Genomic DNA, 20233 nt, shown 5'->3' on the forward strand with positions numbered 1-20233 from the left:
GCGGATACAATTCACTCTCAATCCATAGTTTTAGATCATGATTCTCTTCTCCTCATATTCTAGAACCTGTTGAATCTTCAAAAACCCTCAAGATCATTATTTACTTAATTTTTTATAATTAAGTATTCGGATTCGGATTTTTATCGGAGTATTCGGATGTTTTTCCGGATATCTCTAATTGAATACAGATGCCCCTAAATGGATATGGATGCGGATCGAATTCGGATTTTCAATTATCCATTTACAATCGTAGGTTTAGGATCTTCAAGTATCACTAGCATCTAGGGGTATTAATAGGTTAGGTTGTGCCTGATTTTTTTTTTAAATTCCAGCCCAACCTAAGGTCTCTTAATATAGCCCAGGCCCAGCCTTGTTGGGTTCAGCCCAATCCAGCTTGGGTTAGGCTGGATTCGCCCTGATTGACCCTGAGAGCCTTTGTATATTGCCATTTAAGAGAGAGAGAGAGAGAGAGATCACCCGCTCATTCTTTTTTTTTTTGATGGAAAAAAAGAGCAAATAGATTAAAAACTTGAGAAGGTTAGAGAGTTGTTGAAGCAAGCATTCCTAGCCATGTTCCTAGCTATAGTTAGACAAAACTGATTACCATCCTTAGTAAAATTTACATTCTGGGTGTGGTCAGATATATATAGAAAGTCTTTAAACAAGTTCCACGGCCATGAGCATTTGGTTGGAGATGGAAGAGTATCAGTAATGAGCTTGTTATCACACCAAATTTCTTTAATCTTCAACCCAATGCAGGCAGCATGGTGAAATCCTTTGCGGATCGCAAAAAGAAATGTTGTTATCTCTTCCGAATTGTGAAGATTCCCTGTATCAAAAAACTTAATTCTGCCATCTATCAAAATGAAATAGGACCATCCTGCAATGTTTAGTCCAGAAATATAGCGTCCTGCACAGATTAAAACAGGAAGATTGAGCATAGGTAAATTAAAATAGAAAGTACTAAGCGAGATATCTTCATTGTTTTCAATTACATCTAGGGACGAAAAAGAGGGAGGCAGCAAGTTCTGATCAGTGATCCATTTGTGGATACAATTAATTACCCACATTGGATCGGCCTTCTCTGAGGCGATCACCACCTTGTTTCTAACTGTCCAGATAAAATAACATGTTATGAAAATTACACCAAAAACCCAAGAGACTAGTTGTTTATCCGACCTGAGATTAGAATAAAAAAACAAACATAAAGTTTTAAGATTATCAAAATCCAAAGAATAAGTTCTTAACCCCAAAGGTCCTGCCACCCAGATGTGTTTAACCCAATCACAAGATAGAAAAAGATGCCATGAGGATTCAACACCATTTCCACAAAAAGCACATGAGGAGTCAATCTGGATCCATTTCTAGAGTAGCCTTGGTAGGAATTCCTGCATTTAGCAAACGCTAGAAGAAGAACTTAAATTTTGGGTGAATCTGAATCTTCCAAAAGAACTTCCACCAAGTAAATGCAATAGCAGAAAAATTATTAGAAATTGATGTTAGTGCATGACCAGTTAGTTTAGTGGTAAAGGTACCATTTTTAGCTTTTATACACCACCACTTATCCTCAAAATCAGAAATATTCATAGAATGTATATGAGAAGAGAGTGTTGGAGGGATGCAATTATTAAGAAGCTCATTCTTTGTTTTTTAGGGTAACAGCACCCGCTCATTCTCAAACTTTGAGAGTCAACAATGTACATTAAAAAAACAGAAAAAGTAAACATAGCTGTGGATGGTGTGATTAAAAAAAGGATGTCGGTGGGGTGATTAAAAAAATAGGTCTATGGTAAATGATATGTGTGTGAAGGGGAGGGGGAGGGGGAGGGGGAGGGGGGTTGCAGGCCACTCCTAGGCAGAGTGGGGGGACGAAATGATCGTTCAATCACATGAAAGGTGAAAATCCCACCCGCAAGATGTCAGTGTGCGTGTTCTCATTGATTGTTGTGCACGTGTGGTTTTTACACTCCCCCACAAGAAATGCTCATAAAAAATGACATTGTACATGTTAATATAATAATGGGCGGAAGTTCTCTGTGCAGCAGCGTAGGCTAGGCCCAGACACATGGGCTGCCGATTTAGGGGGGAAGGGTGGTCATTCCGCCCACCCTCATGTGTCTGGGTGCAGCTTACGCTGCTGCACAGAGAACATTTGGCCTATAATGATATAAGATATTTATTGTATGGACAAATGTTCTCTATGCCAGAGGCGTAGGCTGCGCCCAAACACACGGGAGTGGGTGAAATGATCGCCCCGCCCCCTTGAATGGCAGAAATACCAATCTCATGTATCCATCCGCAGCCTACACCCCCGACAACATCGACCCTTATTATACATAAGATTGGATTGGACCAGGCTGGCCTCAACCTAGGATCGTTCTGCAGGCTAAAACGCTTAACCCAGGTCCTAGCCGGGCTTTTTTGACACATCTACTCTCATTCAACTCTGATATGATTGGAAGGAGCAAGAAGAATAATCTTTTCTTGCTCTGCTTCTCCATCTATTTCTCTTTTTTGGAAAGGTCTGTACCAAATTCTTACCACTATTTAAGATAGATTGTATGTCGTACTAATTCTGTCACAGTGGATCTACCCTCTTCTCAGATCTTCTTGATTACTATGAGTCTTTAGCCCAATGCATATATTTTCAATTTGGGGGCGCTGTTCTCTGTACCGCAGCGCTGGCTGCGCCCAGGCACATGAGGGTGTGCACAATGACCACCCTGTCCCCTGAATGATAGACTCATATGCTTGGGCACAGCCTGCGCTACGGCATAGAGAACATTCTCCCTTTAAATTTTTTATAAAGCTGATGTTAACCGTATCTCCATCTCGGCAATAACCATTTATTTTATATGGCTTACTAGAAGTAGAGTTGTTTTTCAATGCCTTTCTCCCTCACCTTCCTATGTTGTTCACCTTATGATATCTGAAGTGTTACGGTTCAAGTAAAACCTAAATTACAACCACCGTGGTGATTTCATTTCGCAACCTCGACATGTTAATACCACTTATATGTTAGAATGAAAGTAAAATGAAGTGAAGAATAATTAAGATAAGGGAAAAAGACCGTTGTTTGGTTGTGTGGTTCTTGCACTCAGACATAGGAGTGCACGAATTTACTGCCCAGTCCCGCCTGATAAAAAATCTCATCAGTGTTGATGCTCTTGTGCGTGCTTTCATTGCCCCAGTGCTGATGCAGAGGCAAGATGACCAAGTAGTGATCTCTTACCATTAAGATAAAATCAAAATAAAAAGTTTTGCAATAAATACCAATGATATTTGTGTAACTAACTTAACAACATATTTGGAAAAATCTCAACAATGTATTAAATATGACAACTATTTTAATTCATTTTTTATTCATAATATCACAATTAATTTTTCAGTATATTACAAAAGGGAAAAAGTTCTCTGTCCGGGAGTGTGGCCTATGCCAGCACTCCCACGAGTCTATCTCTCTCCTCTCCAAGTGAAAAGACACCTCTGCCCCCTTGTTTTAAAGAGGAGAGAGATAGACAATTGGGAGAGCTGGCGTAGGCCACACTCCCGTACAGAAAACTGCTTCCCATTACAAAATTAAGGAAAAGATCCCATGGTCTGGCAGCTAAAAAACCAAATGCCTGGTTTAACATACCTATTTGTGCCATATATAATAGTGATGTGACCATCCTGACCTTAGGATAGAGAGAACATGGTCTAGAACTCTAGATTAACCACATATCAAAACCTCCGGGGGACTAGGCTTCAGTGCACTAGCCTTAAACCATTTGCACGAGCAGCTGGCCTCGAGTTTTGACTGATGTTGGCTGATGTTAATATATGGAGAAATGTTTTATGTGAGGGAGTGTACCGTTCACCACACCCAAATAGACCGAAGAAAAATAACAACTTCAGCCCATAAAAGACGGAAATACCGGCTCTATTGATGCTTTCGTGCACACTTCCATTGGCCCGTGCATGCGTAAGGGCCATGCTCACCCCATAGAGAAGTCTTCCACTTATATATATATGGTTGAAGATATTAAGGAAAGCTGCCAAGCTAACAAATGAGATCTTCATTCTCATGTTGCTTCATGGGTTCACAATAATCGCTGGGCCTTGCATACACCTGCACACACTTCAATCTTTGTCCTGGTGGGTTCTGAACCTTCCTCCATTTATTCTCTGAGCGAGTGAGGTGGTCACCCCTGTATCCATATTTGTTGCCATGGCCCTACATTCTCTACTTTAAAAGTCTATCGTCGCATCAATTCAAATAAAAAAGGAGAGGGGAGGGTGGGGGGAACCCATCAGGCCATCACTATCTGGAATAGGCTAGATGAACACTGTATGGCATGGTTTTAGTACATGGTATCGGAAAGGGTATCGGCGACCCACAAAACCGATATGATATCGATATAGCGTCGGTCTGGATCGGCTGTATCAGTGAAAAAAATCCCTGATTTTTCTTAAAATTGAGTTTTCTGACCATTTTACCCCTTGTCCGTACCATGCTACCGATACGGTATCGACATGGTATCAGTATCGGCGACTAGCAAAACCAATACGTATCTCCCGATACGGACAATACGATCCCGATACTTAGAACCATGCTGTATGGAGTGGGTACCTGTTTCCCCAATTACCTATCTTACCCTGCTCTCATTTGCAGGGTAGGGGTGAGATTATTATTCCATTTTAAATTAATGGAAAGGGTAAGAGTGAGGATCAAGCATCATTTATAAAGATCGCAATTTTTATTTTGAGAACAACTGTCTAGTGAAGTTGGTAGTAGTGTGGAGTGTAAAAGCCACCTTAACAGAAGGTCTTGGTTTAAGCCTTTTGGTTCTCATCTTCTCCTCCCCCCCCCCCCCTCCTCCTCCAATAGTATAGGTACATATTAAAAAAAAAGAGTATCATTTATTGAGGGAGTGTATAAATAATGCTTCGTTAGGTGTATTATTTGAAAATAAGACTACAAATTATTTGACACATTGAGGGTCGAGGGATGTCAATAAGAAAATCCGTTTATTTAAAGTGATATTTTTATTGACATCCCTCAAAGTGTCAAATAATGTGTTATCTTACCTCTTTTAATCGTTTTAGTATTACACAACTCTTTCTAATGACTATAAATATTGTCATATCGCATGTGTATTAAAAAAATATGCATGACAATGGTAACTTTTAATAATGACATAATGACAAGTTTCTTTCAAATTATTTTTGAGAACTTAAGGAATAAAACAAAGGATAATTAAAAGATGTAAACTTCTAAATACACCGATAAAAGTGTCATTTAGACAGTCTCTTACTTACATGGGTAAGACACTGGTTAAAAAAGTATTTTTCTTCCCATTTAACACCCCAAAAGAGAGAGAGAGAGAGAGAGAGAGAGAGAGAGAGAGAGAGAGAGTGAGTGAGTGTGTGTGAGTTTTGAAATACATGGTTAAAGCCTAACAGCTCTAAGTCAGTGGTAAGCGAAATCAGGACCCTTAGGTTAGTTACTACTAAAGCTTTATTTTATGGGAAAAAACACATACGTATATAGAGTACAGATTCCACCAATATATGCCCTCTTACATAATAAGTTGTAGACCTACGGTGACATTCTCCCTTCTTTTGATTAAGTGGACTCTATGTGAATGATACCATTCTCTAAACCCTCATTGGTGTGGGTATACGGAGAGAGAACCAAATCAAAACCAACAACACTCATTTTCGCTGGGAAAAAAAAACCACAATATGGTAGAGCAAATTGGTCCACTCCCAGCACCCAAGAAACAACTATCTAAACAACAGTGTGAAGGGGTAGAAGACAGGGATTGGCACTGGACTTGTAGAGCAGGGGTGGTGTGGGTCGAGGTTGGGAACGGCGATTGAGGAGAGCGCATGGAGAGGGAAAGGGAGAGAGAAGAGTGCTGGAACCGGTCACGGAAGGGAGAGGGAGAGGAAGGTCCAGAGGGAAGAGGGTAGACGTGGGCTTAGTGGCGATGGATCATGGTTGATGCATAATAGCGGAAACGAATAGTTGAGATGCATTTGATTTCATCTTACGGTCAATATGATGCCAGTGTACAAGATTCCATTACATTCTGCTAGCATGTACGCCGATTTCCCTTTATGTAATTCATGGGACGATATGCACTTGAGCTGAAAATTTTCCCCGAGTAAAGGCTGATGTGCACACAGTGTGAGTCGAATTTTTATGTGCTGCTGTAACTGGAGCGCTGCTGTGCGCATCGTGCGATGCAGCAGAGGCCATGTGTGCACAGTAGGGCCTACTCAATTTTGGATTTTTGATTGGTTGGATTGGATCCACTGATTTCCATACCAAATCATTCTATAAAGAGTGAGGTTTTTTGTTCCTTCGATAGGAATATACTGTTGTGTTAGGGCTTTAGCTAAACAAAATCATTTTTTTTTCTCTTAAAAAAACAAATGATCTCCTTCTAGAAGGCGTTAGCAGGACCAGTAGGGGAAAATAAGGAGAAGGGTACTAGGTCAGCCCTATCATAACTAACTCTCCTGTGAAATATTGGTAGGTAGGTTACTCACTAGTTTAAACAAACAAACAACGCGCGACTCACCTAATGTTCCATATTTCAATTCGGACCGTTTGGTAACACAATCTAGCTACATATCTACCCATCCCTTTATTAGGCCTGAAAGCTCTGGTGTTATATGTCAAAATTGTTCTTTCAACAAATACGTGCTCCTTAATTTAGGTTGTTTGCTCCTTAATTTATGGTTTCTTCTTCTGGTTCGGTGTTTCAGGTTTGCATCTTGTTGATATGTATGGTTTACTTGAAAGTATGGTTGTATAAAGCATAACGCATACAAAAACTCACCAATATATATATATATATATTCTCAGGAAAAAATGATGTAAAAACTGCTGGTAATTCATGCCCCCTCACATTCAGATAGGGTTCCTCTCCTGCGAGCCCAGTGCCTAGGGAGTGCCCAATGAGGCATTCAACGGCGCTGGGCTTCTGGCCACATGGGGATGTGTGCCTGCGTTGGATCCAGCGTGCATCCCGGTACACCCAGCAGCCTAGCACCTTTGGGTGCCTCATTAGCACTCCTGGGCGTTGGGCTCGTAGGACAGGAGCCGAATTCCTCAGTCTCTCCTCTCTGACATTCTTTCCTCCCAAACCATGGGAGTCCCCTGTTCACAAATCATGAGGCACTCCCTCCCATGAGCCTATTAGCTTGGTGGGTGAGATGCCAATACACGCAGGTAGTGTATGGATACCTCCCCTGTGTGTTAATATCTAAAACCACTTCAACCCTGACAACAGTTACCATACTGTAGGTTTTACAAAATTGTTTCAGGAAAAGAAAAAGAAGAGCTACAACCTATGCAGTGTGTAACTTCAGCGTTCAACAATAGGATAACTATCTGGTCACTATTAGCAGACCTATATATACTCTTAAAGCTCACAAGGGATCTTATTCTTAGCCACTGCTTGTTGGAAAAACCAGAATATATTGGACCATATACTTTCTAGTATCAGGTCCAAACCCCAAGTGTAAAGTATTTCACCTGACGAACCAAACCGAACCTGCCCTCTTGGCTCTCTCGTCAACAAGTAATTGGGTCCTGTTGGAGTCTTTTTTAGTACCTGAATTTCTTTCTACAATGTAGCTGACAATCATTTCATTCTCACCCTCCAAACGCCCTTGTCTACTACCCCCTCCCCCAAGGTTATGGACCTTTGAATAATGGTGAGTTTGTTGATCAAGCGATTCCCATTCCAATAAAAAGGGATGAATCTTGAAAGGGCAAAGCAACAAACAAGGGTATCTTATGTGAATATTGGGAGAAATATCATGCTTATGACTAAGGTGAGCAATGGTCAGAAATTAATATTACACTGGAAAAATTCTCTAAGTGGAAATCAGTAAAAGGGCTTATAGAGGATTCAGAAGCCATAATTCAAGCAATTGAAAGAGTCTGTAATTAACATTTACAATTTCATAACCCTGAAATTTGAATCACAGCAACATGTGGAAACTACTGTATCACGACCCTATCCTAAATTTACCATAATTCAAGCAATTGAAAGAGTATATGATTGTCTAGTTTACCAATTGGCTACACGGATATGCTCCAACAGAAATTTGTAGTTGGCTTTCTGCATTTTTCTAATTGACCAGTTATTTCTATATTACAATGACGACAAAGGGGAATATTGTTCATATTCACAACGTACTACAAAAATTAATCATACTGATCAATGAAAACAAGTTACCAGATCCAAGGCTAGCTATTTCTGTTGTCTCAAGAGAATAGTGGCCATTTCTGCTCACCTGAAGCGTATGCAATTATATTTCTTTTCACTGGTGCAATATACTGTGCACCATGGAATGCAGCAGCTCGTAAAATATTAAGTGGTCCCAAATCAAGAGAGTATGCTTTCTGAAAACCATCAAGGATCGCGGTCATCATAATATTTGCTGGCTTTCTCTCTGCTTCATACTTCTTTAACAAAGACACCTGCATAAATAAATAATGCCAAATAAACACAACTGGTACTTTGAACACGGTGCAGAATGATCACCAATATCAATCTAGTGTATAACTTGAAGTCGATAGATGTCTTTTAGCCAGAGTGCTGATTAGAATCTTAATGCAACTCAGGATTCAAAACCCTGGTTATAGGTCAGGATAGGCCCACCCAAATGCTAAATGGCTCAAAATTTAAAGGTAATCGAAGTTCTGTAATTGTTGAGACAAGTCAGGCCCTTAAAAGTAAGTTAACAGAATAGGGGACAAATCAGGAATTAATTCTTCAGAAAAGGGGACACTTCTGGAAGTTAATATTGAGATGGGATATAACAGAAACAAGCTTAAAAATCAGTGGCTTTTTTGTGAATTTAATAATTACTTCCTTTATGAGGAATTAGAAGAACAAATCTTCTTCAACCTCACAACACAGCCCAACAGAAGGGAGAGGCTGTTTTGAATGAGAAATCCCCCTCATAAGAAATCCAATCGAACTAAGGTTTTAGGTACTGAATTGCAACTACTAACTCTCTGAGATTCAAGTATTAACAGATCCAAATTAAAAAAATAAATAAATTCCCTGAAATTGAATCTGGCGGAAGGAGAGAGAGAAGGCTTGAATTTCAGTTCAAAAATCCCAGTTCCAGCAGGGTGTTGGGTTGGGAATCTGCAGGTAGGGTCACCCAGAGGTAGCAACTCTAACCCCTAAGTTTGAAAGTGAATGGAGGAGGCATGAGCGAGATCGAACAAATCTTTCACAGTTCGGACAGTTTGATAGCAGCAGGGAAACGTTGAAAGAAAAAAAAGATATTACTACAAAATGGAGAAAAGATTAGAGGAAAGAGATGGGTCGTACCCGAGAGCGAAAGGGAGATGGAAGAAAAGAATGGAGAAGAAGAGAGAATTGATAGTCCAACCTGGTCACTGACTCACAACCCCACAACCGTGAAGGTAACTCAAATCCAAGATAAAAACTCCTAATTACATTCTAAAACAGATATAGAACTCAACTAGGAAACTAACACTAAAACAGGAACTCCTATGTATCTCCTACCAAGCCCCTATTGGACCACAAGCTCGGTTAGTGTACTGTTCGCTTGGTCTGGGTTTCTAGATCGGGTCATTCCGGTCAAGCCATGCACATGCAACTGCATCACATCTTTATTGCACTACTTGTGGAGTCTAGTGAAATTAGTCTCCAGCCAAATATCAAATGACTTATCTATGATAAGACCAAATGGTTCCCCTGGAGGTTTAGCCCAGAGGGTTTACAAGTAATCTCTGTTTCTAAGATTAGAGACTACACCAGCATTTGAAATATTCATAAGTGAAAGGACTATTGGTGAGGAAAATGGGGAAGAACTCCATTCCACAGGAACACCTGCAGATTGGGTATAACCATTCTTATCAAAGGAAAGTAGAAAACGAACAAAATATTCAAAAACCAGATCCACACATACACTCCAAGTAATATCATTAGGATTTGCATATTTAGACACCTTTGACGGGATTTGGTTAGGAATTAGATAATTGGTCCAGTTCCTGTCATGAACTAGTAAACCAAACTGGAAGTTTCAAATTGAAGAAGAATTGGAAAGATTAGCATCATTCTCTCAGAAGGTATGTTATGGATAAAATGTCAAAGAAACCAGTGAAGAACTGAACCAGAGCAAGAAAGTTGCATTTTATCATAACACAAACCCAAGGGCAGGTTTTCCTTCCATAGAAGCAGGTTGGTGCATACCAAACAGTCAGCTACTTGGAAACCTCAAGGAATAAGAACAAGTGAAAACAAATACATGCATCAAGCATGGTTGGAAAACCAGGCTGACTTGGGTGAGTCGACTTAGTCAAGTCAATTTTATGTAAAACCTGGTCAAGAGTCATTGAAAACTATCTGTGGTTAAAAACTGACATGACTCTGTCTGAGGCACTCCGATCTTCATTGAATCATTGAATCATGAATGAGTTGATGGAAACTCGCCGAGTCAGGGAGTCTTGTTATGCACTGCTACTAAAGATGTTTTACCTTCTCAAGAACTCTCCATAGTCCCTGTTATCGGAGCTTTGGCTGTTACGGATTCAGACAGAGTTTGGGAAACCCTACCAAGGCTTCATTCTCTTCATTCCCCCTCATTCAAGATCTCTTTTTATCACCATCCCTCCCTTTTCCTAAATACCCAAACACCATTAAATCCCAAAACCTCAGTAAAACCCTTTCTCAACAATCTAAGATAACCCCTTTTCCATCCTCATCCATTGGTCTCAGATCTGTTTGCAACTTTACATAGCCAACTATTGCTTTGTCATATTGGCAAATTCGGTATATAAGATTTCTGTTGAGTTATGTAACCCGATAAGGGTACTTTTGGTCATTTTCCTTGTTTATTCCCTGTTATTAGCATAGTCGGCTGTACAGGGACAGTATTGTAATTCTGCCTTATTATTGAATGATATATATGAAGGGGCTGAGTGAAAAAACAGTTCACTCAAGCCATTCCCCTATTTTCCTGTTTAGCTAACATGGTATCAAAGCAGGCAGGGGTCACGGTATCGAGTCCCTCTGGAAGTGAGCAGGTGTTAAAAAATTATGTATCCACCCGTGTCCCCCTTTGGATAGTCCGCCGTGTTAGAGCTTCTGTATGATATCCGTATTGTTTCCTCCCTTTCCTACAAGGTCGGCCTTTTAGAGGAAGCAGTTCCAACATAGTCAGCTGTACAAGGATAGTATTGCAATTCTGCCTTATTATTGAATGATATATATGAAGGGGCTGAGTGAACAAACAACTCACTCAAGCCATTCTCCTATTTTCCCGTTTAGCTAACAATTTCCTTCAGGGATCTCCTTGAAGATTCCCTCCATTGTCAGAGAACTCGCACTCTTGGATTTCACCATTCCAATGATATCATTCCAATACCATAGACCAAAAGCCATGAACAGGAAAGGTTCTATTGAAGAAAGGACAGCAAGCAAACAGAAAGGTTTTATTACAGTATGAGAACCTGAACAACAGTACTTGATAGAAAAGGAGAAAAGAAGGGAAAGAGGCGACTGTCACAAGCATAGTACAAGATCTTGGTTTCGCAAAGTCTCAAAATGAGACGGTAGGAAATACAGGATTTATGCAAGATCTCAATCTCGATCTCGGTATATCGTCGAGATCTCACGGTATATCTCGATCTCGGTTTGACTCGAGACCAAACCAAGCTATAAAAAGGCACCCTCTCCGCCTCTCGGCAAGATTTCGACCGCAACTCGAAATCTATCCTCTCCCACTCTGCTGTAAAGGAAAAACACTTGGAGGTGAGGGTTTTGGTGTGTTTTTTGGCAAATCTCACCTTAACAACATGGTCGTTTTGATGATCTGGCCCGACACTTGCTTCAATACTAGCTACTCTCAAATGGTAGGACTTATTAGTTATTACACACTTACACCTGTATTTGTTTAATCTATGTCTCTTTCCAAGTTTCTAACAACTATAAACAAACCGTCAAATCATCACCATGTATGATTATGAATATGATGCTTATTGCCTAATGCTTAAATGGTTTATGATTTGATGTTTTCAATTCCTAATGCTTAATTAAGTTGTTTTACACCTCTACTTTAATTATGTGTGTTCTAACTATTATGTGGAATAGCCTAGGGTAGAGCTCACCTACGTTGTACACTACCAACCTGGGGTCCAAAGTCAAAGTACCATTTTGGATTCAAATTTGTAAAAACGTTTCCATTGTGTTTAGAAGGCTTAAAATAGGGTGGATGTCAAGTTTCAGGACATGTCTTGGCCATATGGTCACCAAAACCCACCACCGAATCAAGACAGGAAAAATACACCAACTCGCCGCGATCTCAACAGAACTTGGTTTTGTGGCTTCGCCAAACCAGGGGCGAAACCGAGACCTAAAACCTTGCACAAGGAACAGTAACAGCCCATAACAGTCTCTGGTTAGCAATAAAAAAATTGACTAATTGATTTAGAATTCGATTGAGTGAACCTCCAAGGAAATGCCTATTGTTGTAATCCGGTCCCGAGACATCTGGAAGACATTTTTAACTAGCCCTATCCAAAATATATCAAATGACGATATGCTCATGCAATCATAAGAAACTGGAAAGAAAATCAACAGACTGAAATAAGCCGCTCCAAACAAGAAACTTGAACAATAAATCTCCAAAGTAGGAAGGAAATTCAGATCACCTACCTCCCCAATGTCAGAGCCAACTGCTATGCCATCAGAAATGACCTTTGAAAGAGAAAATGCATCTCCAAAGCCTAAATTGACTCCTTGGCCGGCCAAAGGATGAACAGTATGTGCTGCATCACCAATAAGAACCACACGGTTTGATGCATAATCATTGGCATGCATTAATGACAACGGGAACGCCATTCTCTCAGAGGCCACCTTGACTGCTTTGGGAGGAACTTCAAAGTGTTCATTTGCTGAGGGAGTCATCGCAGCGGGAAACCAAGAAAATCTGTCTCCATAGTTACCAACGAAGCTTGACTGAGGGTGAGGACCATAACCATAATCCAGTGCTTTGTTTACTGCTTTAACAAAATCATCCGCATTCATTGATTTATGTTCTGAAGATTCTTTTGGTTTCATAGTCCAAACAATATTGCTATACTTATCACCCACCGGTAAAAGGGCAATTGGACCAGATGGAAGAAACCGCTGCCATGCACACTTGTTTTCAACATCATGTTCAACAGTACAAATGACTGCATTCTGTGGATAGCTCCATCCTGTAGTCTTGATTCCTGCTAACTCCCTAACACGTGATTTGCCCCCATCAGCTCCAACCTGTGATAATAATTAGTTAGTTGATGCAAACTCATAATCACAGGAAAAATAGCAACAAGGGTCTACAGCCATAAGAAACAGTGGACAAATGTTTTAGCCATTCTCGTCATTCCAATCCGTAATTTAGAAATTAACAATAGCTTAAAACAAGTAGAAGTCATAATTACCACCAACTTTGCATATAGGCTTTTGCCATCGCTCAAATCCAACTTTGCCAAACACCCACAATTGTGCAATGTCGTTGCTGATGGAGAGAACCCCGTCTCTGTAGATGGAGAGCGTGACTCTAAAGTCATTGAGGACAACCTGGACGGATAGATTGTCTTCTGGAACTCTGCATTTTGCTGAGGCCAAATTCCTTAAATCTCAAAAAGATGTCAAAGAATTTTGCTTGGGGAGAAGGGGGAGAAAGGATTGATTTATATGAAGTTGGACTATGAAAGAAGTAAAGTAAATGGAATAAGAAGTATGGGAATTAGGTTGACATATAAATATTTCGAAGATATATGAAAGCATAACTTGTTGGCAAGTCATTGAAAGATTAAATCAATGCCAAAAAGTTTCTTATAATCTTCCAAAGCAAAGTAAGGGATTGCTAATGAAATCTGATTTAGTTATACACAGCATACATATACCACATTAACCAAGCTGTACTGTTCCATTTTTATTGGATTCCTCCACAGAATAAATTAACTAAGATTTTGAAACGGGATCTCCAAATCAATGGTATAACCACTGGGTAGGGGGATATAGAAACACCAAAAGATGAGATGCTCCAAGAAGTGATACAAAAATACAACAAAGAAGACGCTGACTATTGTTTTGCTACCGATTCACAATATTTTCAACATTATCCACTGCAAGAAACAGGGTGAAGGCAACTCCATAATTTTAAGCATCAACGTAAATCAACTACAGTGAATGACTTAACTTAGAGGTGGCAGTGGCTGGGGTTGCATTGACCAGACAAGGTTGCAGTTAAACACCAACCAGGACCCCCTGCCCATTTGTTAATATTCAACTCAACTAACTCAGCCTTATCCCAACTAAATGGGATTGGCTACATGAATCCTTTTTCGCTAATTCTCTATTCATAGCCGTACTTGACACTAGTCCTAAACTATGCATGTTGTGTTTCCTCACTTCTCCCATAGTCAATTTAGACCTACCACTGGCTCTTTTAGCTCCTCCAATCTGAATCAATCACGCCTCCTTACCGGTGCATTTAAAGGTCTCCATTGCACATGTCCATGCCACCTCAAATGACTTTCTCTCAACTTATCATGTATCGCAGCTACTTCTAAAATAGTTATAATTTGTTGATTCCTTATTTTATCTTTTTCAGTTTTACCACTCATCCATCTCAACATCCTCATTTCAGCTACGCTAAGTTTATTTATATGTCGTTTCTTCACCGCCCAACTTTCAGCTCCATACATGCTGTCCTATGAAATTTGTTCATTCCATACCCATTAGTTAATCAGGTTGAAAACTCCAACCCTTAGTTGGGAAAAAAATGTGGACTCTTTAGTAAAATAGGCAACAAAGCAATGATTGTAACAGCTCAATTCAGAAAGTAACTGTTTATTAACCATGTAAATATTCCAACCTAAACCCTGTTTTAGCAGGCTGACACAATAACTGCTACTATTACCAGTATAGGTGGCAAAAAATCAGAAAAATCAAATCCAGGTCCAGGTCGGACAACATGCCATATCTATGGCTATTCATCCAACCAGGACCTGATTCGAACCTGGTTTTTGGACAAGGGCATGTGAACATGTCTAACACGGTTTCAATCAGATAGTCCATGTTCGACCCTGTTTGTCCAAAAGCGTCATTTAAAACTTTTTTTCACTAATCATCATTATAGTTTTGTAATATAGGTACAAGGGTAGAATTGTTCATGAGGGTTTATTAGTGTTTCCCCTGGGGTATCATTGTACTTGTACCTCACAACATTCTATTATAAATAAACGTGGGCTGGTGTCTCAAAGACCAGCTCAATTCCCCAAATTCATCATGGTATCAGGTGGGCTGGTGAAGTTTGATTCCTTTTGGTGTGATACATTCTGATGTGTGGGGCCTTGCCCGGTGTATGTCCATATTTGGCTACCGGTGGTTTGTTACCTTCAGTGATTGTTTTAGCCGAACCACTTGGATTTATCTTTTACATCAACAGAGTGCTGCATTCTCATGCTTTCAGTTATTTAATAAGATGGCTCAAACTCAATTTGACGCCAAGGTCAAGATTCTTCGCACTGATAATGGCAATGAGTACATTGATGGATCTTTCCAGTTATATTTATCTGATCATGGGATTCTTCACCAGACTCTTTGTGTTGACACTCATGTGTAGATCGTTGTGGCTGAACGCAAGAATCACCATCTCTTGGAAGTGGTACATTCCCTCATGTTTGCCATGAACGTTCCTCCCTAGTATTGGACTGATGCAGTACTCTTGGCAGCCCACCTTATCAACCGGATGTTGTACTGTGTGTTGGCATGCTGCCCTCTTGAGGTACTCCTGGGCTCCTCCTTTGTTGTGCCCCGTAGAGTTTTTGGTTGTGTGGTCTTCGGTCGCAATCATCATGTGCGTGGCAAGCTTGATCCCAAGGGGCTCCAATGTATTTTCCTCGGCTATTCTACCACTCAAAAGGGATATAAGTGCTATCACTCCCTCTCACGAAAGTTGTTTATCACCTTGGATGTAGTTTGTCATGAATCTGAGCCTTATTATCTCTACTGCACCTCTTCAGGGGGAGTCTTCTCCAAGGGAAAATGTGCCCATAACAACTTCTCTGGACATGCTTACGGTGGAAGATACTTCTATTGAACTTGAGGAGGGTGTGACACGTCAGGAACAGGAGGAACCTTGACCTTCAGTCCAGAGGGAGCAACTTGAATAGGGTATGACATGATAGGAACAGGGACAACCCACGGTCCACGGGGAGCCGCCTGTTTTTTCTACACTACAGGTTTTTGTCAGTAATCGGAGTAAGAAGCAAGTTGACACTGTACCTACCCAACCGTCCTTACTGGATCCAAGTCTTTCAAAAGATCCCACTCTATCTGGTGAGTCTTCTCCTCCTAGTAATCCTAGTCTTAACTTACCAATTGCTATCCGTAAACCCCATGGAACTTGTACTCAACATCCCATTTCTAATGTGATTTCGTATGCCTCCCTTTCTCCCTATTTTCATACTTTTGTCTCTTCGTTGTCCTCTATTTCCATTCCTAACAACTGGCAGGAAGTACTGACAAATTCAAGGTGGAATGAGGTAATGAATGAAGAGATGAGGGCTCTTGGGAAGAATGACATGTGGGACTTGGTACATCTTCCTCCAGGTAAGAAACCTATAGGCTGCAAGTGGGTTTTTGTAGTCAAACAGAAGGCAGATGGAACAGTAGACAAATATAAAGCAAGACTGGTTGCTAGAGGATTCACTCTGACATATGGGATCAATATTAGGAAACCTTTGCTCCAGTAGCCAAAATGAACACTGTCCAAGTCATCCTCTCATGTGCAGTCACCTAGGATGGGATCATCAGCAACTTGATGTCAAGAATGCATTTCTCCATGGAGAACTTGAAGAGGAGGTGTATATGGATATCCCTCCTGGATTTGCGTCACAGGAAACCCATGGGAAAGTTTGTAAACTGAAACGGGCCTTGTATGGTTTGAAGCAGTCTCCTAGGGCATGGTTTGGACGCTTTCATAAAGCCATGGTGTCTGTTGGCTATAAATAGAGTAATGCAAATCATACCTTGTTTATTAAGAAGACAGGTGGCCACATTATAGTCTTGATCGTCTATGTAGATGATATTATAATTACTAGAAGCAGTGTTGATGAGATATCTCAACTGAAGACTTACTAATGGGGGATAGAAATTGAGAAGACGATTGAAGGAGGTAGAAGAAGAAACCAGAGGGGGAGAGGAGAAATCACATAGAAGAAAGGGGAAGAAGAAGACGCAGCAGAAGAAGGGAGCGTCCAAGAAGGGGGGGGGGGGAGAAGCAACCAGCCACACAGGCTTCAAACACTGAATTCATTCATTCATAATCTCTAATGATGGGGAATTATATCATATATAAAGACAAATAAAAGGCACCCAAAATTAAAGACTCCTAATTACTTACTAAAACCAGGCTAACATAATTAAAACCAAATAAAACTCAAATTGAAAATTTCCCTGTGTCTAATAACTACCTTAAAATAAAAGATTACATAATAATTTCCCAAATAAAATAAACTTCCTAAAATCCTATTCGATCCAAACACTCAAACTGGACCCGGTTCAACTGGGTTTGGGTGGGTCCAATGTAGTACACCATTTGGGTCGGCCCGGTCCAAGATTGTCCCATATCAACTTGCCTGATATTGAGAAAAACTCGTCCACGAGTTTTAAAGAAGGAAAGGATTAGCACCACTCGATTAGCATCCACGATCAAAAGCTTAGTTGGGACGATGATCCCACACATCTTCCAATCAGCCATTACGATCTTTTGATGGTCGTCAACAAACGATATGATTTTGATTGGAATCCGATTGCGGGGTTTTACCGCTGCAATTGGACCATTGGTTGGCTCTTCGGTTGCAACCTTGATCGGATCGTTCAGCTCCACCTTTTCTTGAACGACTATCGATGCCATCAAGTCCATCAGTGGCGGCTCACCTTTTGGCTCTTCAGAGACATCTTCAGTAGAGTCTTCCGTTAGTGCAAAAGAATCTCCTGGTAGTGATTCAGTTGGTCATGCCTCAATCACAATTTCCCTGTCTTTCTATGCTGAAGGCACGGATGTGTTCTTGAAACCCTTTGACTGTCTGTAGTTCAATTATACCTCACTTAGGCTTGAAAATTGAATGTCCAGTGTACAACAATCATCATAAACATTACGCCCTTGAAGAACATTTCTTGCTAAAACGGCACTCGAAGTGACTAATACTGGATAAGGGCTTGAGAACTAGCAGACTTATAAAATGTGTTGGATTATATGGGCCAGAATACTGTGGGGGGTATTTTGGACTTTTTTACTGTTTTATTCTGGTTTCTATTATGTGGGTTTAGTCTCACATTGCTTACTTGTAATTTTGTCCTCTATTCTCATTAATATAAATTAGGAGCTTGGGGTGATCATTAATCATCCAAGCTTTACTCTAGTTTTTTTTGTTTTTTTGTTTTTTTGGGTGAAGATAATGAAAATTCATTCATTAAACATAATACCTACATTAACAGTAATGTCCTCAGAAGAGAAGCTGTTAAGTCTAGCATACCTGGAAAGTTTATCTACTGGAGTAATGTAAGACCTAGGTTGTTTCATAATTTTTACAGACCGAAAGGATGAAATTAGGTGGAAGATGTCAAATAACCAAGTATAAAGATGATATGGCCATGGGTGATCCGCCGAGTACTCAATCCAATCCGCAACCTCCTGTGAGTTAGTCTACACAATTACTTCTTTGCAGTCTAATGGAAGTGTCCTTTGGAGCCCTGCCTGTAGTCCTCGCAGCTCGGCCTCTTGGGCTGACCCTACAGGACCATGATGCACAGAAGAAGCACAAAAGTTGTTGTTATGAATAAGCAAAAACCCCCACCCCCCAATGTTGGTCGTGTGACAGAAGCTACCATCTGAAATAATAACATAAGCATTCTCTGTTCCCAGCTGTAAAAAAAAAAGATTTGGATATGGGTTGTGGGGGAGATGGCTGTGGTATGGTTTGGGTGCGGGCAGGGTCATGTTGGTCAGAGGGAAAGAGATGGAAGTCGTATACCCATCGCATAATATTATTCATTATATGGTGTGGGTTAAGAGTTCTGGTGCCAAATATAATTTGATTCCTATGGGTCCAAATAAAGTAAGGTAATGCAGATAATGCTTAAGATTGAGGAGTTGGAGGAGGTAATTGTTGTGCAACCCTAGAAAAAATTATGAAGGGCTTGTAGTGATGTGGCACCAGTGAGTCTTTCCGTGCGTAGCCCTAGTGGGCCTGCAGCCCAAATCCTTTTAGTTATATCACACGAAAAGAATAGATGCCAAGTGGATTCCTGAGCAACCAAACAGAATGGGCATCTATTGGTCGACTGGTCGGCCCAAAATAGCTTTGATTGTGTGGGGATACCATCATGAATCAGTTTCCAGGCAAAAAGGGTAAATTTCGGGGGGATCTGTAGCTTCCATAGCTTTCTCCAAAAGGTATTATCCAAAGTAGCAGGGACTATATTAGACTGGTTAGCCAGAAAAGCAGCAATTCTCTTTGTGGTGAGTTTCCCCGACTTGGTCAAATGAGAGTGTAGATAATCTGCAAAAAGATTGGTTGAGAGTGGGATGGAGAGAATAGAGGAGCAAATTGGTAGGGGAAGAGGGAGGCTACCAGTGATCTGTTCCAGTCCCTATTAATAAGAAGTTCATTCACCGTTTTAAAAAGGGGGTTAGATGGATTAACCTGATTAAGTGATGTGAAATCATCAGTTGGAACCCATGGGTCTTCCCAAAGAAGAACAGATGAGCCAGTACCAATTTTCCAATGGATCATTTTCCTCAAAATAGGGATTATGGCTCGAATACTATTCCATGTCCACGACCCACGTTTCAAGGTGGTCAATGGGTCAGGCAGTGACTGATTTGCAAAGTATTCGCTTTAAGTACCCGAGCCCATAGCGAAGTGGGCTCAGTAAGCAACTGCCATCCAAGTTTGATGATCAGAGCCCGATTATGGTCCCAATGTGTGCGTAGACCTAGGCCACCTGAGTCTTTGGGTCTACAGATAGAGTCCCAAGCAATGAGGGACAAATGCTTTTTTGCTGGTGACCCAGTATACCAAAAATTAGAGCAAATTGAGTCAAGTTTGGTACAGAGAGATTTAGGAAAAAGAAAACAGGACATGTGGTATGTTGGCATTGAATGGAGAACCGCCTTAATGAGTGTC

The 20233-nt window shown here is 40.6% G+C and overlaps 1 protein-coding gene across 2 annotated transcripts in view; it reads right to left on the reverse strand.

Annotated features, from left to right (window-relative positions):
• Positions 1 to 8036: 8036 nt before the first annotated feature.
• Positions 8037 to 20233, reverse strand: part of LOC122667619 (ubiquinone biosynthesis monooxygenase COQ6, mitochondrial) — a 47799-nt gene continuing 35602 nt past the window's right edge. For both annotated transcript variants that reach the window (XM_043863969.1, XM_043863970.1), the window contains 3 exons: positions 13472 to 13648; positions 12702 to 13304; positions 8037 to 8485 (listed from right to left, as the gene is read on the reverse strand). In XM_043863969.1, the coding sequence (XP_043719904.1) occupies positions 8270 to 8485; positions 12702 to 13304; positions 13472 to 13648 (996 nt within the window). In that variant the 3' untranslated portion in view covers positions 8037 to 8269. The remainder of the gene's footprint in view (positions 8486 to 12701; positions 13305 to 13471; positions 13649 to 20233) is intronic.

This window comes from Telopea speciosissima, chromosome 7 (assembly GCF_018873765.1).
Source record: "Telopea speciosissima isolate NSW1024214 ecotype Mountain lineage chromosome 7, Tspe_v1, whole genome shotgun sequence".
Taxonomy (NCBI): domain Eukaryota; kingdom Viridiplantae; phylum Streptophyta; class Magnoliopsida; order Proteales; family Proteaceae; genus Telopea; species Telopea speciosissima.